This window comes from Schistocerca nitens, chromosome 2, assembly GCF_023898315.1.
Source record: "Schistocerca nitens isolate TAMUIC-IGC-003100 chromosome 2, iqSchNite1.1, whole genome shotgun sequence".
In the NCBI taxonomy this organism is placed as follows: Eukaryota; Metazoa; Arthropoda; class Insecta; order Orthoptera; family Acrididae; genus Schistocerca; species Schistocerca nitens.
In genome coordinates, this window is record NC_064615.1 from 834,453,506 (window position 1) to 834,480,847 (window position 27,342).

At 42.0% G+C, this 27,342-nt stretch overlaps 1 protein-coding gene across 1 annotated transcript in view; it reads right to left on the bottom strand.

Annotated features, from left to right (window-relative positions):
• Window positions 1-240: 240 nt before the first annotated feature.
• Window positions 241-27,342, bottom strand: part of LOC126235373 (dynein regulatory complex protein 1) — a 444,155-nt gene continuing 417,053 nt past the window's right edge. Inside the window, exon 16 of the mRNA XM_049944096.1 lies at window positions 241-345. Coding sequence (XP_049800053.1) covers window positions 253-345 — 93 coding nt within the window. The 3' untranslated portion in view covers window positions 241-252. The remainder of the gene's footprint in view (window positions 346-27,342) is intronic.

A 27,342-nucleotide genomic window follows, 5' to 3' on the forward strand; every position in this document is an offset into this window, starting at 1 on the left:
TATTTTATCTGTCTGCTTTCCTAGTCCTGTTTACTACTTCATTCTCTTATATCTGATATAATGTGTTTAGCACAACTGAACTGGCCTCTCAATGGGCTGTTTATTCTCTCTGTCTGTTTTTAACTAGGTACGGATTTTGATAAAGATCTATCAATTACCAAACAATTTAAGCAAAAGTTGCCTTGTTGAGTATACAGTATTTTATGAGATTATTTTATAAAATCATTCAGAGTATTCGTGGTTTCATCTGTTTTATTCTTGAAAGTGTATTGCTTCAGTCTTCTTTATGTGATGGAACACTGGAGGTAAAATTTTCTTTGATATGGGTGTCATCCTTTCATTTCCCTGAAATTTAAAATCACAATAATTACGCATTGATTAAATGCTGTAGAATGTGCATACTTGCTGTGAAGAACACAAGTAGAAATTAAATATGAACAAGACTTTCTCCAGCAAACATCACCTTAACAAAACACCATGTGGAAACAGTTTATGTGGTGCTGAGAGCCATGATGGTAATGGCATAGTTGAAGATGTTCCCAAGTAGAACATGACCCAACAGATTAACCAGACTCATATTTTCCCATTCATATTACAAGCCATTACAATCAGGAAAATCCTGTTCTCCAACTTAAACTATGAACACCATCGAGAGTAAATATTTAATCTTCAAGATACATCCCACCATCATTTACAAAAGAAAACTGACTGTCTCTTATTGATAGTGCAGGAAGCTGCAGCTATCCAATTATGTCGTTTAAAAGCACTCAAAAGTGAGTTGAAACTGGTGTGAACATCCTCTCCCAATGTTTACACTTTAAACATGCCTTATCAAAACTCTTCAGACCTGACAGATTAGTGTGCTATGACAGGATAATTGGAAGTACACTTGTAACATGTTGCACTTGGGATACTGGAATCTTGGCCCACCGGAAAATGTACTGAAAGCAATAACCTGAGGAGATTTTGTCAGTGTGTTCATGCTCCACATATGCAGAACGTAATGAACTGATGTTGCAAGAAATGACAGACAAACTAAGTAATAATGTAACTGAAAGATAAAAAAATATACTCACCAAGTAGTTGCAGGAGAACACACACATTAAGAAAAAAAAGTTTTACTTTGCAAGCTTTTGGAGCCAGTGGGTCCTTCTTCCAACAGACGGGCTGAAGGGGAGGGAAGAGAGGTAAAGGAAAAGGACTGGAGAAGTTTAGAAAATGGGGTAGATTTTGGAAAAGTCACCCAGAACCCCAGGTCAAGGGATACTTAACATACAGGATGAGAAAAGTCTTTCCTTCTAATCCTGTCCTGTTAGTGACTTTTCTGAACTCTACCCCTTTTCCTAAACCTCTCAGTCCATTTCCTTCACCCCTCTTCCTTCACCTTCAACCCTTCTGCCGGAAGAAGGAACACTGGCCCCAAAAGGTTGCAAAGTAAAACCTCTTTTGTTTGTTTGTGTGTGTGTGTGTGTGTGTGTGTGTGTGTGTGTGTGTATTCTCCCATTGACACTTGGTGATTAGATTTTTTTTATCAATCCAATTAAATTATATTTTCAAAAATGAGTATTTTCGTTACTAAACTAAGTGGTCCATGTCAAGTGGTGTATTTTGTGTAAATATTGTGTGCACATTTTTCTTAACAATCAAAAGTAGGTATACAAATTTCTAGCACAGAACTTTTAATACTTTCTGAATACAAACCTCATAGCTGAAGGGTGAAAATATGCTGCTATGACATTTCAAAACTTTTGGCGTAGTTTCAAGTGTTACATTTCAGTGAATAACTGCATTAAAGCTGTGAAACATAGAGTGATGTTTCAAAAGTTTGTATCACACATGTTCTGTACATTTTAAGTCATTTGATTTTATGTAAGTGACACTCGAGGTCATCCATATATTTTTATGTATAAATAGTATATTGGAAACTGTAAGAGCACATGGAATGCCATCAATTTTCCTATGCTCACCAGAATTTTATTTGGAAATCACTGAAACTAAACAGATACTTGTGGAGGGACACAATTTAATAAAATATTATTTAATTGCATGACTGTATTGGTTGATTAATATTGTGCTGAACATTTCTTCAAATATTTTACAATACTATGAAAATGTTAGGTGTTATTCACCATATAGTGGAGATGCTGAGTCACTGATAGGCACAACAAAAAAACTGTCAAACAAAGCTTTTGGCCAAACTGGCTTGCATCAGAATTAGACCACACATACACACACACACATATATGTACAAATGAAACTCATACACACTTGACCACAGTCTCTGACTGCCAACACCAGACTGTGAGCAGTAGCGCATGATGGGAGAAGCAAACTTGGTGGTGGTGGTGATAAGGAGAAGGCGGGGTGGGGAGAGGGAAGGATTGCAGTGCAGGGGTGGGGGATGGTAAAGTGCTGCTTGTGGGAGCTAACAGGGCGAGGTGGAGAGAGGGTAGGGCAGCTAGGTGAAGTCAGGAGGTTAGATGGAGGGCAGGTGGGGGGAGGGGTTCTGAGGAAAAAGAGAGAAGGAAAAAGACTGCAGCTGCATTAGTGCTATAGAGGGCTGTGTAGTGCTGCAATGGGAACAGGGAAGGGGATAGGTGGATAAAGCCTCGACCTTCATTAGCCAATGAAGGTTGAGGCTAGGACAGTTATAGGGCATATTGCAGAGGGAATTCTCACCTGCATAATTAAAGAAAGCTGGTGTTTGTGGGAAGGACCAGATGGCAAAGGCTGTGAAGCAGTCATTGGAATGAAGGTCATGTTAGGCAGCATGCTCAGCAACTGAGTGGTCCAGCGGTTTCTTGGCCATAGTCTGTTGCTGATCATTCATGTGGACAGGCTGCTTGTTGGTTGTCATGTCCACGTATGCTGCAGCATAGTGGTTGCAGCTCAGCTTGTATATCACATGACTGGCTTCACAGGTAGCCCTTCCTTTGATGGGATAAATGATGCTTCTGAGCAGACTGGAGTAGATGTTGGTGGGAGGATGTATGGGAGAGATCTTGCATCTAGGTCTATTACAGGGGTATGATCCATGATGCAAGGAGCTGGGAGCAAGGGCTGTGCAGGGATAGGTAAGGATATTGTGTAGGTTCAGTGGGCGGAAAAATACTGCTTTTGGAGGGGTGGGAAGGATAGTGGATAGGAAATTCCTCATTTGAGGACAGAACAAGAGGTAGTCAAAACTGTGGCGGAGAAAATGCTAAGCTGCAACCACTGTGCTGCATTCTTTATGGGCATGAAAACCAACAAGCTGTTTGTCTGCATGAATGGCCACTGACAAAATGGCCACTGACAAACTGTGGCCAAGAAACATGTGGACTATCCAGTCACTGAGCACACTGTCTAACAAGACATTTGGCATTTCAATGACTGCTTCACAGACTATGCCATTTGGATCCTTCCCACCAACACCAGGTTTTGGTTACTTCTCATTGTGTCTTGAAATAAGGCATGTCCTACCCACTATCATTCCCACTCCCTCCACAGTGTTATTCCAACACCCACAGAACCCGCACAATATCTTTGTCCATCACCACACAACCCTTGCTGCCAATCCCTTGCCTAATGGCTATATCTCTGTATCAGGCCTCGATGCAAGACTTGTTCTGTACATCCTACCACCACCACCTACTCTACAAGAATCACCTATCCCATCAAAGGAAGGGCTACCTGTGAAACCAGTCATGTGATCTACAAGCTAAGCTGGAACCACTATGCTGCATTCTATGTGGGCTTAACAACCAGCGAGCTGTCTGTTCACATGAATGGTCACCGACAAACTGTGGCCAAGAAACAGCTGGACCACACAGCTGCTGAGCACGCTGACATTCTTCATTTAAATGACTGCTTCATAGCCTGTGCCATCTGGATCCTTCCACCAACACCAGATTTTCTGAATTGTGCAGGTGGGAATTCTCCCTCCAGTATATCCTATGTTCCCATAACCCTCCTGGTATCAACACTTGTTAGCCATTGTCCTTTACCCACCTATCCCCTTCCCTTTTCCTATTACAGCACTAGATAGTCCTCTATTCCACTAACACACACACAGCCCTTTTACTTCTCTCCTTTACCCCTGAACCCATCCCCTCATCTCTTTTGCCCTCTGTTTAACCTCCCCACCACATCCCTGTATGCTCCACAAGGAACACTTTTTGTTTATTTGTTAGTTTGCTGTCCATATAACAATGAGTTCTTGGACATTGTCATAGATTGTAGTTCACTTTTACGAAGGTTTAGTTAACACACATAAGTGCACACATTGATATAAATAGTTCAGGTCAGAAATTATCATTCTTTTAATGCAAAAACAACCTTATGCCATATACACCTTTACAGAGAGACTTTACAACTTGAAATGTAAATACATACATTAGTTTAGTGTGTGAAGATCATAAATTATCATTTTTGTGTTGCAAGAACATACTTATGCTAGGTACACTGTTTTACAAAGGGAGATTACAACTTGAAATCTTCTACAGAATAACGGCTTCTGTCTATTTAAAAAATGCTTAAGTTTATTCATTAAAGTGTTTAAATTATCTGTCTTGAGGTCAGATGGAAGTCTCTTATAAAAGATGGTACTTAGGTACTTATTGTTTGTAGACTACAGTCTGCGGCCTGTTTTTTACTTGCAATTCTGTGAAAATATTCTCTTCCCCATGTATTGTACCTATGTACATAACTGTTTGTTACTATATATTCTGAATTTTGTTTCACCAACATTATTATCTGCAGGATATACATAGAGTAGATGGTTAGTATTTTATATTTTGTGACAATTTCTCCACAAGGTTATCTCCTGTTTACCTTAGCTATCACTCTTACAGCCCTTTTTTTTCTTTTTCTTATATATACTGCACTCCACCCCTTTCCCCTTATCTCTCCCCCCACCCACTTCTGCCTTCTCCTTACATCCACCACCCAGTTTGTTCTCTCACCATGCACAGCTCCTCACAGTCTGGCCTTACAGTCTGGCCTTGGCAACCAGAGACTGTGGCCACATGTGTGTGAGTTGCGTTTGCACGAGTGTGTGTGTGTGTGTGTGTGTGTGTGTGTGTGTGTGTGTGTGTGTGTGTTTTGTAATTCTGATGGAGCCCTGTTTGGTGAAAAGCTTTGTTTGACAGTCTTTTTGTTGTGCCTATGTGCAACTCAGCACATTCACTATATGGTGAGTAGCAACTATCCTTTTCATAATATTGTCAATTTTCCATCCTGGATTCTCCATCGCTTGATCTTCAAATACTTTGTTACAGATGGTTTACAGGCTACCAGCAGTGAGTATCATCATTTTTGTTACACAGATACAGTAGACAAAGTATAATTACGATTATGCAGACTTGACTCGAGACCGATTGTTTAAGATTTTTGTTGATTACCGTTATGAGGGCTTTTCAAGTGGTTGATGTACATCTTCAGATTATTCATCACCTTGACGGCCACAAAGGTTGTGTGTCACATAGTAACAATCATTAACAATTTGTTTCTAGACCTGCCTGTCTTCTGTGATCTAAAAGTAAGAGTGATAGCAAGTCATTTATCAGCCCATGATGGGAATTTTCAAACCAGACACTACAAATGATAAAGTTAACTATTTCTTAAATATATTCCCACAATGGCTACGAAGTCTTTCATGATGGAGTCCTTGGATAAAAACTTCTTGGTTAACTAGCTGCACCATAATATTCAATACACTGGCTGCGCATTTAGCAATGCATGGAAGGATGCACTTGATAAAGAAAGAGCACAGAGGAAGAGTTCTTATAGTTCATCATTTGATGTAAATGGTGGCACAGCAAGTGATACTGGACAGCAATAGCAAACACAACCTAAGGACGCAGAGAGTGCCACCTCAGCATGTGCCATCTCTGTAATGTAAACCAGCCAATTAGATGCTGTCCTCTGGGCATAAAAGTGGGAGCCCTGCCAGATTCATGACAGTCAGACTTAGCTGCTGATGATGATGATGGAAGCACTCTTCAAAAGCTTTGTATTTTATCTGAATTTGAGGCAGCAAGTTAAATGAGAACTTTTTACCCATATTCCTATAGCATTCTGAATCTTTGTTTTCTTCTACAGCAGATAAATCTCAGTTGTATCACCAGACTCTATAATTTTTTTATAGACAGCATCATCTTTAAACCAATAGACTATGACTCATTTATCTTACAATGATTCCTGGTCATAACAACAAATGGCATCATACACGAAAAATACGACTGACCCATGTTCCAACTGTACGCCTTGTTTACTTGAAATGTGCAATAAGCAATCACATCTCTGCTATTAATACTCTCTAGACCTGAAACTGCTTTCACTGTATCACCAGGATACTGCACAATTGCAGCAGTGATCCCACCATTTCCATGAGAAGCTGCATCATTCTTCGTAAGTGTAAAATTCAGAACACACCCACAAAACATGGATGGCCCTTGCTGAATCACTTGCCTTCTGACTTTACTACTAGTAGTAACTTCCTTATCATCCATGGCCTTATATACCATCAGCTGAGAATGCCTAAATCTCCTCTGATAATGTGGCATCTCCATTTGCCATCCAATGCTGTTGCAAGCGCAGCTGCACAATGACTGATGCTGTCTTTCCAGATTCATTACATGTATAGCCTCACAGCAGCCTTCAGCCTTATCATCTTCCAGCCACAAGTAAAATCACATGCAACTCTAAGTAGAAATAGAGAGTCGTGCAAGTGCCACACCCAAAGTGATGTCAGCACAGTATTGCACAATTGCAGATCGAATGCTGCAGCTCACTGAGAAAAAAATTCAAGTTTCTGGTGATGTTACCTTCTACTATAAGAACTGAAATGAATTACCTTTCCTTTCCTTATCTCCCATGAAATTAAAAAAAAAATAAAAAAATAAATAAATAAAATAAAATAAAATAAAAAAATAAAAATACATACTAAACATTGATCTTGCCAAAAGCCGAGAAGCGATTCTTCCTAGTGTTGTAGCACTCAAGGGCACCTTGGGATAATCTCTGTGTGAGGCACCTCTGGGCATCTCTGTGAGCTGCAGTGCATGATGTGCACATGCACAGTACTGTGCTGACGTCAGTTTGGATGTGACGCTCGCGTGACTCTCTAGTTCTGCTTAGAGTCACGAGCCATTTTATTTTCAATCAAGTTGATAAGGCCATAGGCTGCAGTGAGGCTATATGTGTAATGAACCTGGAAAGATGGTGTCAGTCATCATGCAGCTGTGTGTGCAACAGCACTGGATGGTGAATGGAGACGCCATGTTGTAGGAGGAGATGTAAGTGTTCTTGGCTGATGGCGTATAATACCACTGATGATACAGAAGTTACTACGACTAGTAAAGTTGGAGCACAAGTGATTCAGCAAGGGCCATCCAAGTTTTGTGGATGTGTTCTGAACTTTACAGTTATGAACAATGATGCAGCTTCTCATGGAAATGGTTGGATCATTGCTGCAATTGTGCGGTATCCTGGTGATACAGTGAAAGCCATTGCAGGTCTGGAGAGTTTTAAAAGCAGAGATGTGACTGCCCACTGCACATTTCAAGTGAATGAGATGTACAACTGGAACACGGGTCAGTTGTATTTTATGTTTACAATGCCCTTTGTTGTCATGACCAGGTATCATTGTAAAATTAAGAAATTTAAATAGAATCAAATATAAAGAAAGCATAACATCTGGCACTAAAGTACAATGGGCAAGGAAGAGACAGCTCTGTACGTAATCTGTAGCAGCACTCATGTAGAATGAAGCACTAACTGGGTATACAGTGTGAATATTGGTTTATTGCTATTAAATGAAGCAGCATGGGCATCTAACAATAAAACCCCAAAACCAGACAGCTTAAACACAAAAGTCATTGCCTTTTCTTCTGAGTTTATGTATTCTCTATATTGATACTGGTTCATCACTCAGTTGCATCCTGCTAGAGGGAAATTCCCAAGGATGTGTATTCCATCCAAGTATGGAGCACTAGAGAAGGCATAACAGCTGCTTTTACTGTGTGATGCAATCCTTGAGGTCGGGAGAGAGGCAGAGAGGGCAGTCAAAGCTGACTGCAGGAGTGCGGACAGTTAGTCTGGGTGGAGATGAGGTGGAAGACGCTGCTTTCTGTAGTGATCGTCAATGCTGCAAACTGTGTCACAGTCCCAGTGGTCGTCCTCTGACCTCAAGACCCAAGTGGTTTTGATTCTGTGTATTGAAACTAGTGTGAACTTGTTTTGGAGAGGGATATCCCTCTACAGGACGTTGTAAGGGCCGGAGTAAGGTGGCTGAAATGATGACCACATAGTGTCATCATGCAATCTCACATATACGCACATCGTCAAATCTTTGTGTACAAAAACTTTGGGAAATTAATGATACTGTGGAGGAGGCATCCTAATGGTTGATATATGTCGCCTGACTCATTGAACCATTGCTGGCAGTTCAGCTCTGTCAGATGGTGTCAAAGGATTGATGAATTTGTCTGGGAGGTTTAATGTTTTACCGTATAGGATTTCTGCCAGCAAAGCCTGAAGGTGCTCTTTGAAAGCACTGTGAACAGCATGAAGAAGCCACGGAAGGGCCTCCGACCAATGTCTGCCATCGTACAACAGCAATGCCAAAGTTTGCAGAGCCACAGCTCCATCAACCCATTGCTGTATGGGTGATAAGTGGTGGTGCAAAGACATTGTACTCCACAAAGGCTGCATAGTGCTTTGAAGAGTGCTGACTGCCTTAGTCTGTCATTATGGTGGCAGGACAAACAAAACATGAGATCCAAAAACATGAACAAAAAGCCTTAGCTGTTACCTCAGCCATGATATCTGGTATAGGGACTGCCTGGACCCAACGCATTAAGCAATTGATAGTCGATAAAATAAACTTACATCCACAAGAATCAGGCAGCTGGCTGACCAAATCCAAGTGTACGCTGCTAACAGTTCTCAGTTCTCATTTGTGCTGGAACTCCATAAGTTTCTGAGAAAAGGATCACAACAATTGTTGGACAGCAATGACTAGTTGTTGCAGCACTGCATTGATAGCCATATCACTCGTGTCAGTAGTGATAGTCAAGGGAACGTCACTTACAGGATGTGCTACAGTCACAGCCTGCTGGATGGACAGTTTGATGTTATCAAAATCCCTAAGCATTTCCACAGTCCACATCAGCATCTGGCTACCAAGTTTGTTTTTGCCTGCCAGTACATCCATGAGAGGAGCTAGAATTGCCACAGCCTGGAATAGGTGTCACCTATAAAAGTTGATCATTCCCACAGATCACCTTAATTCTCTGCAGGTTCACGGTTGAAGTAGAGCTCGAAATTCTGTTGTTTTTTCTGTGGTAGGTCAGATCCCAGAGGCATTGACCATGTGTCCTAGAAATATGACTTCTTCCTGGAATAATTGTCACTTGTTCATATTTGTCTCAATGCCATGATGATCAAGGGTGTCGAACACAGAGTCAAGACATACCTCATGATCTGCCAGAGATGGCAAAAAATTCAAAATGTCATTGAGGTATGAATAAAAAAAGGAAAATATCTTAAAATGTTATTGACATCCACATCTACATCTATCCTCTGCAAACAACCATGAGGTGCATGGCAGAGGGTACCAGTTATTAGTTTCTTCCTAGTACAGAAAAAATGATTGTTTGAAATGTCTCTGTGCATGATGCAGTAATTATTATAATCTTATCTTCATGACCCCATGTGAGTGATTTGTAGTGAACACCTATATCCAGAAACCTAAATACATATCAAGAAACCTATATAAGAAATGACAGCACTACAAGTAAATATAGTAGTAATTTTATGAGCTGTGATAATGTGATAATGTGAAAATATGTGTAGAAGTATACAGTTGCAGTATGTCGTATATCACGAGGCTGAACTAAGGCGGAGCACTACCAAATAATCAAGGGGCTGAAACCCAACTACTGTGAGTGTTGACTACTCATGAAAGTATCAAACACCTGATTTACATTGAACTTTTTTTGCACATTTATTACTTGCACAAACACTATTTTACGCTCATTGTACATGACATATAGTATTGATGATACAACACTGTATACCTCGGTATATGAAATGGCTATCCTTTATAGGATGAACATAACAATTAAATATTGAGGTGCACTTTAAACACTGAATAAGTATTCAATACGAATGGTGTCATCAGGTTTGAGTTATGTTTATAAACAACAAACTATTTTGTTCTGGGGATCACAATTAAATCTAGTAACAACATGTAACAGAGCACAAAAATGACTTTCTGTGAAATTTCCTCAACTCTAAGTGTGACGGTCCTTCCTGGAGAATGCTAGAGAGGCAAGGCCATGCATATTTATTTAAGCAGTGCATAGAATCTGTTGTAGCGACTGTAGTTTACTTTTTTAATTCTTTGAACTTGATAAATATGCTCCGACAAGAAGTCACAGTGAATTGAAAGGTAATGTATGTCAATTTATGCCATAAATGAAAAAAAGAATCTGTTGTTGTATGAATGTTACATAAATAATGTAAAGCCAAATGAGAGTAAGAAATGTACTCATATAATTAGAATTGAACAATGTAACAAAATTATAATTTAACAAAATGTACTAAACAAAATGACAATCAGACTGTAATGTATATAAGCTGCAATAATTGCATGTCAGCAAATGAATAGGATAAGTTTATTTTTGTAGCTGTATTTTAATTTATTTTGTCATGTGTAATGCAATGATATGAAAGACATTAAAAAACAAAATGCAAAAACGCACAAAACCTGCCTGCAAAGTGTTAAGTGTGCATGTAAGATATGTGAGTGTGCAGGTAATGAACTACAAAATGACAATACTTCGTGTAACATGAATTTTCTGTGCTCGACAATGTCATAGAAGTGGCAAGAAACTTACCTTGCCGGCGGATGTCAGAAGTATATTCCCACTGAATAAGTGTGAGCAATGAGGTGAAATACTTTCCTCGGCACGCTGATATGGAAACTAGTTGTCACCGCATTGAAGATTTCATGGAGCATCATGCCACTGGATGTGAGCTTCATGAATTTGTGCAGTAAAGACTATGTGGATGTGTGAGATGGGCACTCTGACTTTGTATTAAACATGTAAAAGTGAGCAGGGACAGCAATGGACATCAAGCTGTGTGTGCGTGCTTTGCAAGCTAAACACTGGGCAGAAACTGACTGACAATAATCGACTATGCACTTACAGCAAGCACTTTGTTAGGAAGGAAAACCTATGTATGTATGTGTTAAGGGAGCTGATGTGCCTATATAAATTGGTGGATGTGTGAGACAGGCATTCTGACATTGTATTAAACATGTAAAAGTGAGCAAGGACAGCAATGGACATCAAGCTGCATGCTGCTACAGATTACGTACAGAGCTGGCTCTTCCTTTCCCATTGTACTTTAGTGCCAGATGTTATGCATTCTTTATATTTGATTCTATTTAAATTTCTTAATTTTAATCTTAATTTATATCATAGAGGATAACTCCAATGCCTGAAAAATAAAGGCTATGCCCATACCGGCCCGGGTTATCGACTCATGAAAAGAGAAATAAGCTCAGACACTGTGCACCTCCGTATGATGTCAGTGCAAAGTATATATAATAATAATAATAATAATTTTGTACCTTAGATAACATTGGCATAAAAACAAAAGAGGTAAAGAGATGCTCTTCAGTTTTTTAATTGATTTAGATTTGTCTGTCTGTGTCTATACATGATAGCGGGCATATGTATTGCGACTTCCGCCAAATTGATATTGTTAAAAAATGTGTATTCCAATTGTACATTAAAAAGTTTTATCAAGATAGCAGAATTGATTTGTATTTTCATGGCGATGATATCCATCTGTTCATCTCTCTGCGATGCACTAAGAATCCTGCATCAAGAGGATCAATGCTAACAAGAAGAATTCGTGTGAGCAGAGGAGGGGTGATCCGGGACCATTATTGTCATACCAATCTCCTTGTACAACAGGGGTAACAAGAAAAGCATGTATGTAAATTTACAAATGTTAAATGCTGAATATTTGTATTGAATATTGAGGGTCCGTTTATATTAGAGCCAGTTAAAGTTCACTCAGGATAGGTGTATCTTCCAATTTTTTTTAAAATCATTCTTTCAAAATTTCCATTTTAATTATTCAAGCAGTAATTTTTTTAATCAGTTTCCAATATATGTCACATTCTTAGTCCCCCCACCTCTATTCACCTTCCAGTTTCTCTTCCATGAAGTATTCTCTCCACAGACAGCATGCATTATTTTGCCAATAAAATCTTGGAAGAGTTTCCTGTATTCTATTACCTTACAGTGCCTTAAATAAAATTCAAGCATGTAATTAGAGGTGTCCATGACTAGATGGAAATCCTCGGCAAAATTTTGGTGCTAAGACTTATCACCCTCAATAATTTCTTGTTAACATTTTTTAAATGTCTTTATTATATATTTTATATCACTTCCAAATGTTTTAGTGCTTTGAAAGTTTTAATAACTGTGGTACATTCACAGAAAGTCCTTTTCGAAATCTCCAGTAAAAAGCAACTAGCACTAGAATAGCTTTTAGCTATCCATGATTTTTTGATGTTGAGCAACGCACCATTGCATGAATATGTTCCAGATTCTACCTTATTTGCTGAATATCTATGACATGATCCAGGAGGTGACATTTTGGAAATAAATTATCATTCCTATTTTCGTTAATTTTGCAGGAACATTATCCAATAACTGGCAGTTTTCTAACCAAGATGATAAATACCAGTATGCACTTGCAATTTTTATGTGAGCTGTCATACGTAAACTATTAGATACTTTGTATACTGAAGTAGCAGCATTTTTCTCTTCAAAGTAGTACCTTTACCAGTGGTCAGATCATTTTTATCCCATGCAAGCATAAGGAGTATGAAGCAGTTCAGTGATATTTAGTCATTAATATAAATAATTTATGTGTAACTCAAAAAATAAAGGAAAGACAACTGTGTAACTATATGATGTGTGGCACATAGGCACACAGCACCCAAACACGCACTACTACAGCCATGGTGACACTGATTATTGAATATTCATTACTGAGAACAGTTTCCCAAGCTGATGTATTTTGGGAGGCATTGGGGAAGGATGCATGAGGCAATACGAAGAGTAATAAGGTAGTGGAAGGCAGGAGCAGGAAAGACAGATGACTGAGCAGCTGCACAAGAAGACTAAAGATGTTCTGAGGGGTAGAGCACGTAAGAGATATAGAAAGAGGGAGAGAGAGAGAGGAAAGGGGGGGGGGGAGATGAATGTGGGGTTGGAGATGTAGACAGGGAGGGGAAGAGACAAGGTGAGAGATGTGAAAAGGGAAAGAGGCGAGAAAGTCAGAGACAGAGAGAGGATGGTGGTGGTGGTGGTGGGGGGTGGGGGGGTGGGGGGGTAAGGAGAGAGAACACCTGCATGGAGAAGCTTGGGAGTTGGGGGGGGGGGGGAATGACAGGAGAAGGCAGTACATGGAAACAGCTTAGAGGAGATTTAGTCCCAGAGGATTGCAAGAACACCAGAAATGTGGGAGAGATAACTCTCACCTGTCTAGATCAGGGAAACTTGTAGTAGAAGAGGGTATTCAAATGGCATGCACAGTGAAACAGCTGTTTGGAGTCATCTGTGATGCAGTGTTCAGCATGTTCAGAAACTGTGTGCTCAAGTTTGCCACAGTTTCATGGTGCTCATTCATGTGAGCAGACAGTTGATTACCTGTCACGCCTGCATAGAATGCTGAACAACAACTGCTATATGACATAGCTGCTTTCACATGTGGTCCAACCATTTATTGGGTAGGAAATGACTGTGATTGGACTGCAGGAAGAGGTGGCAGACAGGTGTATGAGACAGGAACATTACTTTCACTGATGTGGGTTGAAGGAAACGATTCCTCCACTATTCAGTGAGTTGTTATCTTTACTCCTATTTTATTTACATTCTACCAGGGCTTTGTATTACCATATTAATTGTTAAAGCAATGTACAGAATAAGTTTCCAAAAACTTATTTCCTTTGTTAGTAAAACTCGACTTACATTCCTGCTAATTTTCCTTAATGATGGGATCTACAGAAAAAGTGCATAGACTGAATTAGAATGGAATTGGAAGTTCATGATTAAGGAAAAAGATTTCCATTTCATAAAATAAAAATCATTTGCTGTTTCATAACATATCTCACTGAACTGGATTGATTGGGGAGTAATCTTCAATTGGTTTTATCTTAAACTCAATTGATTTGTGATTGTACCGAATCTAAATATCATCAGCATCATCAGTTTTCTGCCAAAAGGCAGTTTTTCACATCATAGTTCTCCAGGCAGTACAGTCTTCTGCCATCCTCTTCATGTCTGCGTAATTTCCTCTTCTCTTTATGTTGTTTATCACCTTGTATCTCCTTCTTCCTCTCAGTCTTCTCCCACAAACCAATCCTTACAAAGCATCTGCTAGCAAGCACTACCTTCTCAATGAATGTCCCAACCAGTTCTTTATCCTTCTCTTACAACCTTCAGCAGACATTTTCTCTCACCAACCCTTTCCAATACTCTTTCATTACTCACTCTTCCCATCTAGCTTATTCTCTCCCTTCTCCTCCACATCCACATCTCAAATGCTTCTAACCTTTTTTAATCCTTTCATCTCAGTATCCATGTTTCTGCCCCATATAGTGCCACACTCCAGACAAAACATTTGCCAAGCCTTTTCCTTAGACCTATATCTAATTTGCCACATAAGAGTCTCCTCTTTCTGTTGAATGCCTCCTCCACTATGGCAATTCGAGTTTACACCTCCTGGTGACATCTCAAGCCATCAGTTATTGTGCTTCCAAGATATTTCAATGCATTTACTTGGCTAATGGCAGATTGTCCTATTTTAATAGTAGACAGTCTGTGTCTTGTACTGATGACCATACTCTTTGTTTTTGCTGTGTTTATTTGCATCCCATATTCCACACAAGCTTCATTCAGATCTTTCACCTTGTTATTCATTGTCCACTCACATTCTGCCACTAATACCATGTCATCAGCAAATCTTATACATTCTATGCTCTTTCCACCAATACATATTCCTCTTTTCCCATTTAAGCCTTTTGCAATAATCTCTTCAAGGTATGCATTAAACAACAGTGGGGAAAGGCAACAACCTGGTCTAACACCTCGTCCAATGCTGCTTCCTTCTGACATTTCATTTCCATTCATTATCCTTACTTTCTGGTCTAAATATAGATTCTGTATCAGTCGTCTCTCTCTCCAATCTACTCCTTTCTTCTTCAAAATATCCTTCAGCTTGTTCCATTGAAGTCTGTCAAAAGCCTTTTCTAAATCTATGAAAACAGCAAAGATTTCTCTACCTTTTTCCATGTATCTTTCCCCTATAGTTTGTAACAGGCCAATAGCATCTCTTGTTCCTTTTCCTCTTTTAAATCCGAACTGCTCCTCTGCAATCCCTCTATCCAGCTTGCCATATAGCCTTCTATTCAATACTGCCAGCAAGACTTTAGCTGCATGAGAAATTAGACTGATGGTCCTATGCTCTTCACATTTTTTAGTGTTTCTCTTTTTCTCTATTGGTATCATAACTGTTGCTAGGAAGTCCTCAGGCCATTCCCCTTTGTCATATATCTCGTTACAGAGGTAGACTATTTCTTTTCTTGCCTTGTTTCCTAGACTCTTCAACAGTGCTGCTGGCAAATCATCGATTCCACATGCCTTCCTATCCTTCATCTACTTCAGTGCCTTTTCTACTTCTGCTTCCAAGATGGTGAATCCCTTTCCATCTTCCGGCACATATTGCTCCTCTACAACCTTTATTTCACTTTGTATTTTATCTCCCTTATACAGACATTCAATATATCCTTGCCATCTGTTCAAAACCTCGTGTGGTTCTTCTGCTAGAGTACCACCTGCTCTTTCTATTTCCATGTTATTCTTCTATGTTTTACATTCAAAATCTATCTCACTAGCCAGTCTATGCATCATTTCATACCTTCCCTCTTTCTCCATTTTCTCTATTTTGTTGCATTTCTGTTTCATCCATTTTCCCCTTGCTTCTTCAGTTTCTCTTCTTAATTCATTATTCAGTTTCCTGTACCTCTTTTTGTCTTCTTCAGTTTCTACATTTTTCCATTTCTCTACTCTTCCATCTTTTTCAACATGTTTTCTGTTATCCATTCTTTCCTGGTACTTTGGGATACTCCAATTCCTATTTCTTCTTTGGCAGAGTCCATGAGCCCTTCCCTCATTTTTGTCGATTTGTCATTAACACTTTCATCGTCCAGCCCTGGTAGCTGAGTGGTCAGCGCGACGGAATGTCATACCTAATGGCCTGGGTTCGATTCCCGGCTGTGTCAGAGATTTTCTCCACTCAGGGACTGGGTGTTATGTTGTCCTTATCATCATCATTTCATCCCCATCAACACGCAAGTCGCCGACGTGACGTCAACTGGAAAAACTTGCACCAGGCGACCAGTCTACCCGACGGGAGGCCCTAGCCACATGGCATTTTTTAACACTTTCATCAACACTACCTCTTTCCCATTTTTCCATAAATCTGTTTTCCAAATCTGATGCCTTTCCTACCTCTCTGAGTCTTTCTATATTTAGTCTTTCTTTTACTTTACCTCTCCAGACTTTTATCAACTTCACTTGTATTTCTCCCACTACTAGGTTGTGGTCTGAATTTATTTCTGCTCCTAGATAAGCTTTGGCATTCTTCAAACAGTTCCTAAACCTTTTTTGTATCAGGATGTAGTCCAACTGATATCTTTCCCTATTCAAATTTGATATGTATGTGTAACCCCTCCTTTTGGGGTGTTCAAATAATGTGTAACCCAATGCTAATGAATTTTCTTTACAGAAACTAATTCGTCATTCAACTCTCTTACTTCTTATTCCAAATCCAAATTTTCCTACTGTATCTTAATCTCTTCCTTCGCCCACCACTGCATTCCAGTCACCCATGACGATAATGCAGGCATTACTATTTTCTTTCTCGATGAGTTCTTATATTTTCTCATAATATTCTTCGACTTCCTCATCTCTATGTTGGCTGGTTGGCATATATACCTGTATTAACACCAAATCTTTTGAACTACCCTTCAGTTGTATCATCAGCAGTCTTCCATCAAGATATTGTACCTTCATTACCTTATTTTTCAGCTTTTGCCCTATCAATATTCTTACTCTGTTTACACCCTCTTGATTTCTCCTGAGTAATAGGGCTTATAATCTCCACTTTCTATCTCCCCATTCTCTCCCCATCTCATTTCCCACAAACCAAGGGCATCTAATCTGTTCCTTTTCATCTCCTGTTTTGCATTCTCTAGCTTTCCTGCTTGCAGCTGTGTCCTTACATTCCATGTTCAAATCCTTATCTTTCCTTCCTTCACTGTACCTTTGTTCCTCTCCCAGAGATCTCAATGAGGGGAAGTTTTATCTCCAGAATCTTTCACACGGAGAGACATACCTCCTCAGGGGACACCACCTTAATGTAGCACTGTCTGTGTGGGCAAGGAGGTTTGTGTGCTCTCGGTCTGGTGGGCTATGCCGGCAGTAGCTTAGCTATCAGAATGGTCACCCATGCTGGACAGGCCAAATGGGAGGAGCCAGACAAAGTGTGTCCCACAACAGCCTGTTGCTCTCCCTTTCATATCCCAAACCTGTGCTTACTATGTCCTTTTCCTGTCATTTCCTGTTATATGTATAAGACCTCAACAGCAGCAACAGTGAAGAAAGAGTCTTTCAGAACTGACAAGCTGGTGGAAGAGGCACTTTTTCTCTTTGGCTACAAAAAGAGTAGAAGTAGCGACTGTACCCCAGAGGGGAAGCTACAGACAGTGTCAGACTCATAATGAGTGGCTGATTTTAGATTGGGCATACTACTCCCTATGTGGAAATTAACGGGAAACTACCACATTAAATTCCCATGCAGTACATGGTATCTCTCTCCATGTGAAAAGAATCTAAATACAGTCAGGTTAAACTGAAATGTGGTACTACACCAAATAGGAGAAAGTGGACATTGGCAACACTGTTACTGAATCATTCATAATATTTGTGTACTTAGGGAATTTGAAACAAATAAGGATATGGACACTGAAAAAATAAGCAGGTGAATACCAATAGCATGCAGGTTGGAAAATTGAATGCTGAACCCAAAATTAAATTCCTAATATTTCTGAACAGTGCCTGTCTAATCATGTGACTGACAGTTATAATTTATGGCACTATAACAAATATAGTGTCTGGCTGACCACTTTATAATAACAGGTGACACAGACACTCTGTAACACACTAAAATCTCCATTTCATATGTTTTAGGAAGAAGGCAAGGCAACACACAAAAGCTTAAAACGTCTCCACACTAGTCACATTGTCATTTAAAATAATGGTCAGGTTCTGTGGAAGACACAGACCAGCCTCCATCTCAGAAAATAAAACACATCTATTAAAGTAGGGTTATTGACACCTATGTTCAACACATTTCACACACTACTGAGTTCTCCCACCACTTGAGAAAACCAAGGGGGAATTTCCCACTCTTAACCATGTAAGAGCTAGTTCTTTCAGCTCAGTGTAGCCAAAAAGGGAATCCTTGAGTGCTGGTAAGGGGAAGGTGAGGAGGAGCAGACTGACAAGCACCAGGGCAGTGTTACAGGACCAAATGTGCTCAGAGCATATAAATTCTGCAGTTCAGAAACACTGATTTTTATGTAGACTCATAGTGATATCCCTGAAGATGTGAAATGTAATAAAAAGTAAATACATAATCCACAATTACAAAATATCTGATATACATTCTGTTTCTTTCACACAGTCTAAGTGAAATTGTCACCAAGGGTGTAAAATAAGACAAAAATTGAAATATATTTGCATAAGGTAATCTTAATGGCTCTCTAGCATTGTTTACAGGTGATATTGTAGCTCCTAAAGCAATGGTCTCATGTGAAAATTGTAGAAACTTCAATAAGATTTACACTGCACTAATGCTTGGAGCCACAACTGGTTGCTGTCTACAAACATCACCGATGCAGTTTAACTCTTTGCAACCATGTCATACTATTGCAGTAACAACACAAAGAAAAACCAGTGCCCACATGAAGGGCAATACAAAATTCCTTTTCCTATCCAACATTCATGAGTAAAGAAGTCATCAGCAGAATTTTAGATAAGAGACAGATTGGTCCATAGATATATCAGAAAGGAAAGTCATCACTCACCATATAACAGAGATGGTGAGTCACAATAGGCACAACAAAAAGAGTCACACAATTATAGGTTTCTGCCATTGAGGCCTTTGTCAGCAACAGACACACACACGCAAACACATCTTGCACACATGTCTGCAGTCTCAGACAACTGAAACCACACTGCGAGCAGCAGCACCAGTGCATGATGGGAGTGGTGACTGGGTGGGGGTAAGGAGGAGGCTTGGGTGTGGAGGGTGAGGGATAGTATGGTGGGAGTGGTGGATAGTGAAGTACTGCAGTTTAGACAGAGGGCAGGAGAGGAGGTGCGGAGAGGGGGTGGGGGGTAAGTAGCAGAAAGGAGAGAAATAAAAAGAAATTAAATGACTGGGTGTGGTGGTGAGATGATGGCTGTATAGTGCTGGAATGGGAACAGGCAGGGGGCTGGATGGGTGAGGACAGAGACTAACGAAGGTTGAGGCCAGGAGGGTTACGGGAATGTAGGATGTATTGCAGGGAAAGTTCCCACCTGCGTGATTCAGAAAAGCTGATGTTGGTGGATAAGGCACAGGCTGTGAAGCAGTCATTGAGATGAGGGATATCTTGTTTGGCAGCATATTCAGCAACAGGGTGGTCCACTTGTTTTTTAGCCACAGTTTGTGGGTGGCCGTGGCCAATCATGAGGTGAGACAGCTTGTTGGTTGTCATGCCTACATAGAATGCAGCACAGTGTGTGCAGCTTAGCTTCTAAATCACATGACTGGTTTCACAGGTAGCCCTGCCTTTGATGGGATAGGTGATAGAGACTGGACTTGAGTAAGTGGTGGTGGGAGGATGTATGGGACAGGTCTCACATCTAGGTCTATTACAGGGGTATGAGCCACGAAGTAAGGGATTGGGAGCAAGGGTTGTGTAAGGATGGACGAGTATATTGTCTAGGCTCAGTGGACAGCAGAATACCACTGTAGGGGGGGGGGGGGGGGAGTATAGTGGGCAGGAGATTTCTCATTTCAGGGCAGGACATGTTGTGGTAATCGAAACCCTGGTGCAGAATGTAATTCATTTGCTCCAGTCCTGGATGGTACTGAGTTACTAGGGGAATGCTCCTCAGTGGCCGGACTGTGTGACTTTGGAGCTGGTGGGAGACTGGAAAGATAAGGCACAGGAGTTTTGTTTTTGTACAAGGTTGTGAGGATAATTATGGTCAGTGAAGGCTTCAGTGAGACCATCAGTATATTTTGAGAGGGACTGCTCGTCACTGCAGATGTGACAATGATGGGTGACTAGGCTGCACGGAAGGCACCTCTTGGCATGGAATGGGTGGCAACTGTCGAAGTGGAGGTATTGCTGGTGGTCAGTAGGTTTGATATGGATGGAGGTACTGATGTAGCTATCTCTGAGGTGGAGGTCAACATCTAGGAAGGTGGCCTGTTGGGTTGAGTAGGACCAGGTAAAGCAAATGGGGGACAAGTTGGTGAGGTTCTGGAGGAATGTGGATAGGGTGTCCTCACCTTCAATCCAGATAGCAAAGATGTCATCAGTGAATCTAAACCAGGTGAGGGGTTTAGGATTCTAAGTTTTTAGGAAGGATTCCTCTAGATGGCCCAGGAATAGGTTGGCATAAGATGGTGGCATGCGGGTGCCCATAGACATATCCTAGATTTATTTGTAGGTAATGCCTTCAAAGGAAAAGCAATTGTGTGTAAGGATATGGTTGGTCATGGCGACTAGGAAGGAGGTTGGTGGTTTGGAATCCGTAGGGCATCTGGGAAGGTAGTGTTCAATAGCAGTACGGCAATGGGTATTAGGAATGTTAGGGTACAAGTAGGTGGCATTAATAGTGACGAGCAGGGCACCATGTGGTAAAGGGACAGGAACTGTGGATCGTCGGTGGAGGAAATGGTTGGTATCTTTTATATGGGAAGATAGGTTCCGGGTAATAGGTTGAAGGTGTTGGTCTACAAGACCAGAGATTCCCTCAGTGGGGGCATAGTAACCGGCCACAATAGGTCATCCTGGGCGGTTGGGTTTATAGACTTCAGGAAGCATATAGAAGGTGGGAGTGTGGGGAGTGGAGGGGTAAGTAGAGAGATGGACTCTGGGGAGAGGTTCTTGAATGGGCCTAAGGATTTGAGTAGTGACTGGAGAGACTGCTGGATTACTGGAATGGGGTCCTTGTGGCATGGTTTGTAGGTGGAAGTACCTGACAGCTGATGGAGTCCTTCCACCAGGTAATCCTTGCAGTTCAAAACAACAGTGGTGGAGCCTTTGTCTGCAGATAGGATTATAAGGATGGGATCAGTTTTTAGATGGTGGATTGCGGTTATTTCTGTGGATGTAAGTTTATTTTGCATGTTGACGGATTTGGGGAATGATGGTGAGGCAAGGTTCAAGGTTAAGAAATTCTGGAAAGTTAACAGGAGGTGGTTTTGAGGCAGTGGATGTGGATCATGGTTGGATAGAGGAGTGAACTGAATTAAGCACGGTTCCATATTGGTCTTTGGTTGAGTTTGATTGCTCAGGTTGGTGGCAAAAATATGTTTCCACTGTAGGGGCTGGGAGAAGGAGAGAAGGTCTTTAACAAGTCCTGCAGGACTGAATTTGGGAGTGGGGCAAAAGGTGAAGCCTTTGGAAAGTCCTGATATTTCTGTGGGACTAAGGCTGCTGGAGGAAAGGTTCATGACTGTGTAGCGCATCTGTTTAGGTTCTGGGTTCTGTGTGGTGGTGGGAGAGAGTTTTGGAGGGTGGGGTAAGTGTAGTAGGTCTGCGAGACTGGGTTTGTCAGCTCTGAGCGGATGTGGGGGAAGTTTGGAGGTCATTGTAGAGGTTATGGAGAGTGGTACTCCAAGGTGGGAGTAGGAAGTGAGCAGGATGGAGAGGTTTTTGAGGTGGTGCTGAGCATGTTGCTCAAGTTCCCGCAGGGCAAGAGTTTAGAATGTGTGTTATGGGTTCCAGAAATTTGGAAAACCCAGAATCCTAAACCCCTCACCTTGTTCAGATTCATTGATGACATCTTTGCTATCTGGATTGAAGGTGAGGACACCCTATCCACATTCCTCCAGAACCTCACCAACTTCTCCCCCATTTGCTTCACCTGGTCCTACTCAACCCAACAAGCCACCTTCCTGGATGTTGACCTCCACCTCAGAGATAGCTACATCAGTACCTCTGTCCATATCAAACCTACTAACCACCAGCAATACCTCCACTTCGGTAGTTGCCACCCATTCCATACCAAGAAGTCCCTTCTGTACAGCCGAGCCACCCATCGTTGTCACATCTGCAGTGATGAGCAGTCCCTCTCAAAATATACCAAAGGTCTCACTGAAGCCTTCACTGACCATAATTATCCTCACAACCTTGTACAAAAACAAAATTCCCATGCCTTATCTTTCCAGTCTCCCACCCCCTCCAAAGTCCCACAGTCCAGCCACTGACGAGCATTCCCCTCGTAACTCAGTACCATCCAGGACTGGAGCAAATGAATTACATTCTCTGCCAGGGTTTCAATTACCTCTCATTGTGCTCTGAAATGAGAAACGTACTGCCCATTATCCTTCCCCCCCCCCCTCCCCCCCCCCCCCCCCCACCCTCTACAGTGGTATTTTGCCATCCACTGAACCTACACAATATACTTGTTCCACCTTACACGATCCCTGCTCCCAATCCCTGAACTCATGGCTCATACACCTGTAATAGATTTAGATGCAAGATCTGTCCCATACATCCACATACCACCACCTATTCCAGTCCCAGTCACTTACATCACCTATCCCATCAAAAGCAGGACTACCATTGAAACCAGGAAACCAGTCATGTGATTTACAAACTAAGCTGCACACACTGTGCTGCATTCTATATAGGCATGACAACCAACAAACTGTCTTCCTCATGATTGGCCACCCACAAACTGTGGCCAAAAAACAAGTGGACCACCCTGTTGCTAAACATGCTGCCAAACAAGATATCCTTCATCTCAATGTCTGCTTCACAGCCTGTGCCATATGGATTCTTCCCACTAACACCAGCTTTTCTGAATTGCGCAGGAGAGAACTTTCCCTGAAATACATCCTATGTTCCCATAACCCTCCTGGCCTCAACCTTTGTTAGTCACTGTCCTCACCCATCCAACCCCCTGCCTGTTCCCATTCCAGCACTACACAGCCATCATCTCACCACCACACCCAGCATTTTAATTTATTTTTATTTTTCTCCTTTCAGCTACTTACCCCGCCCCCTCCCCCTTCTCTCCTGCCCTCTGTCTAAACTGCAGTAAATCACTGCCGCCACCTCCACCATACTATCCCTCCTTCTCCACACCCAGGCCTCCTCCTTACCCCACCTAGTCGCCACTCCCATCAGGCACTGGTGCTGCTGCTCGCAGTGTGGTTTCAATTGTCTGTGTGTGTGTGTGTGTGTGTGTGTGTGTGTGTGTGTGTCTACTGCTGACAAAGGCCTTAATGGCCAAAAGCTATAATTGTGTGACTCTCTTTGTTGTGCCTATTGTGACTCAGGATCTCCGCTACGTGGTGATTGGCAACTTTCCTTCTCTAATATTTGTTACATTCCACTCTGGAATTGCCATAAAACCCAGGATATATATATATATATATATATATATATATATATATATATATATATATATAGAGGGAAACATTCCACATGGGAAAAATATATCTAAAACACAGATGATGTGACTTACCGAACGATAGTGCTGGCAGGTCGATATACACACAAACAAACACAAACATACACACGAAATTCAAGCTTTCGCAACAAACTGTTGCCTCATCAGGAAAGAGGGAAGGAGAGGGAAAGACGAAAGGATGTGGGTTTTAAGGGAGAAGGTAAGGAGTCATTCCAATCCCGGGAGCGGAAAGACTTACCTTAGGGGGAAAAAAGGACAGGTATATACTCGCACACACACACATATCCATCCGCACATACATAGACACAAGCAGACATTTGTAAAGGCAAAGAGTTTGGGCAAAAATGTCAGTCGAGGCGGAAGTGCAGAGGCAAAGATGTTGTTGAAAGACAGGTGAGGTATGAGCGGTGGTAACTTGAAATTAGCGGAGGTTGAGGCCTGGCGGATAACGAGAAGAGAGGATATACTGAAGGGCAAGTTCCCATCTCCAGAGTTCTGACAGGTTGGTGTTTGTGGGAAGTATCCAGATAACCCGGACGGTGTAACACTGTGCCAAGATGTGCTGGCCGTGCACCAAGGCATGTTTAGCCACAGGGTGATCCTCATTACCAACAAACACTGTCTGCCTGTATCCATTCATGCAAATGGACAGTTTGTTGCTGGTCATTCCCACATAGAAAGCTTCACAGTGTAGGCAGGTCAGTTGGTAAATCACGTGGGTGCTTTCACACGTGGCTCTGCCTTTGATCATGTACACCTTCTGGGTTACAGGACTGGAGTATGTGGTGGTGGGAGGGTGCATTGGACAGGTTTTACACCGGGGCTGGTTACAAGGGTAGGAGCCAGAGGGTAAGGAAGGTGGTTTGGTTATTTCATAGGGATGAACTAAGAGGTTACGGAGGTTAGGTTGACGGCGGAAAGACACTCTTGGTGGAGTGGGGAGGATTTCATGAAGGATGGATCTCATTTCAGGTCAGGATTTGAGGAAGTCATATCCCTGCTGGAGAGCCACATTCAGAGTCTGATCCAGTCCCGGAAAGTATCCTGTCACAAGTGGGGCACTTTTGTGGTTCTTCTGTGGGAGGTTCTGGGTTTGAGGGGATGAGGAAGTGACTCTGGTTATTTGCTTCTGTACCAGGTTGGGAGGGTAGTTGCAGGATGTGAAAGCTGTTTTCAGGTTGTGTGTGTAATGGTTCAGGGATTCCGGACTGGAGCAGATTCGTTTGCCATGAAGACCTAGGCTGTAGGGAAGGGACCGTTTGATGTGGAATTGGTGGCAGCTGTCGTAATGGAGGTACTGTTGCTTGTTGGTGGGTTTGATGTGGACGGACGTGTGAAGCTGGCCATTGGACAGATGGAGGTCAATGTCAAGGAAAGTGGCATGGGATTTAGAGTAGGACCAGGTGAATCTGATGGAACCAAAGTAGTTGAGGTTGGAGAGGAAATTCTGGAGTTCTTCTTCACTGTGAGTCCAGATCATGAAGACGTCATCAATAAATCTGTACCAAACTTTGGGTTGGCAGGCCTGGGTAACCAAGAAGGCTTCCTCTAAGCGACCCATGAATAGGTTGGCGTACGAGGGGGCCATCTTGGTATCCATGGCTGTTCCCTTTAATTGTTGGTATGTCTGGCCTTCAAAAGTGAAGAAGTTGTGGGTCAGGATGAAGCTGGCTAAGGTAATGAGGAAAGAGGTTTTAGGTAGGGTGGCAGGTGATCGGCGTGAAAGGAAGTGCTCCATCGCAGCGAGGCCCTGGAAGTGCGGAATATTTGTGTATAAGGAAGTGGCATCAATGGTTACAAGGATGGTTTCCAGTGGTAATAGATTGGGTAAGGATTCCAGGCGTTCGAGAAAGTGGTTGGTGTCTTTGATGAAGGATGGGAGACTGCATGTAATGGGTTGCAGGTGTTGATCTACGTAGGCAGAGATACGTTCTGTGGGGACTTGGTAACCAGCTACAATGGGGTGGCCGGGATGATTGGGTTTGTGAATTTTAGGAAGAAGGTAGAAGGTAGGGGTGCAGGTGTCGGTGGGATCAGGAGGTTGATGGAGTCAGGTGAAAGGTTTTGTAGGGGGCCTAAGGTTCTGAGGATTCCTTGAAGCTCCGCCTGGACATCAGGAATGGGATTACCTTGGCAAACTTTGTATGTGGTGTTGTCTGAAAGCTGACGCAGTCCCTCAGCCACACACTCCCGATGATCAAGTACCACGGTTGTGGAACCCTTGTCCGCCGGAAGAATGACGATGGATCAGTCAGCCTACAGATCACGGATAGCTTGGGCTTCAGCAGTGGTGATGTTGGGAGTAGGATTAAGGTTTTTTAAGAAGGATTGAGAAGCAAGGCTGGAAGTCAGAAATTCCTGGAAGGTTTGGAGAGGGTGATTTTGAGGAAGAGGTGGTGGGTCCCGCTGTGACGGAGGACGGAACTGTTCCAGGCGGGGTTCAATTTGGATAGCGTCTTGGGGAGTTGGATCATTAGGAGTAGGATTAGGATCATTTTTCTTCGTGGCAAAGTGATATTTCCAGCAGAGAATACGAGTGTAGCACAGTAAATCTTTGACAAGGGCTGTTTGGTTGAATCTGGGAGTGGGGCTGAAGGTGAGGCCTTTGGATAGGACAGAGGTTTCGGATTGGGAGAGAGGTTTGGAGGAAAGGTTAACTACTAAATTAGGGTGTTGCGGTTCCAGATTGTGTTGATTGGAATTTTGAGGTTTTGGAGGGAGTGGAGCTGGAAGTGGGAGATTGAGTAGATGGGAGAGACTGGGTTTGTGTGCAATGAGAGGAGGTTGAGGTTTGCTGGAAAGGTTGTGAAGGGTGAGTGAGTTGCCTTTCTGGAGGTGGGAAACCAGGAGATTGGATAGTTTTTTGAGGTGGAGGGTGGCGTGCTGTTCTAATTTGCGGTTGGCCTGTTGGAGGATGCTTTGAACAGCCAGTGTGGATGCGGGAGAGGAAAGATTGAGGACTTTTATTAAGGATAGGAGTTGATGGGTGTGTTCATTGGCTGAGTTGATGTGTAGGTGAAGGATTAGGTGGGTGAGAGCAATGGATTGTTCAGTTTGGAACTGGTATAGAGACTGATGGAAAGAAGGGTTGCAGCCAGAGATGAGGCCTTTGGGGGTAATGCCAAATGTCAGACAAGCCTGAGAAAATAAAACATGGGAGCGTAATCTGGCTAGGGCGAAGGCATGTTTGCGGAGGGAATGTAAATAAAACTTAATGGGGTCGTTGTGGGGGTGTTGTGAGGGTGACATGGTATTAGAAGGAGGAAAGTGTCACATGAGGCTGAAATGAAAATGAAAAAAATATATATATATGGGGAGAGATAAAGGTGAACTAGAAAGCAACTGGAGATCTGGTGTGAAAAAAGGCGAAAAATTGTTGCTTAAAGCTGGGCTGTGTTGATCCTGTGGTGAACTTGGGTTGGTAGACAACGATGTGCATAAAGGTTAGGTGGTTGTGTTGCCGCCAAAACACGTTAAAGGATGGAGAAATTCGGTAAAATTTCGA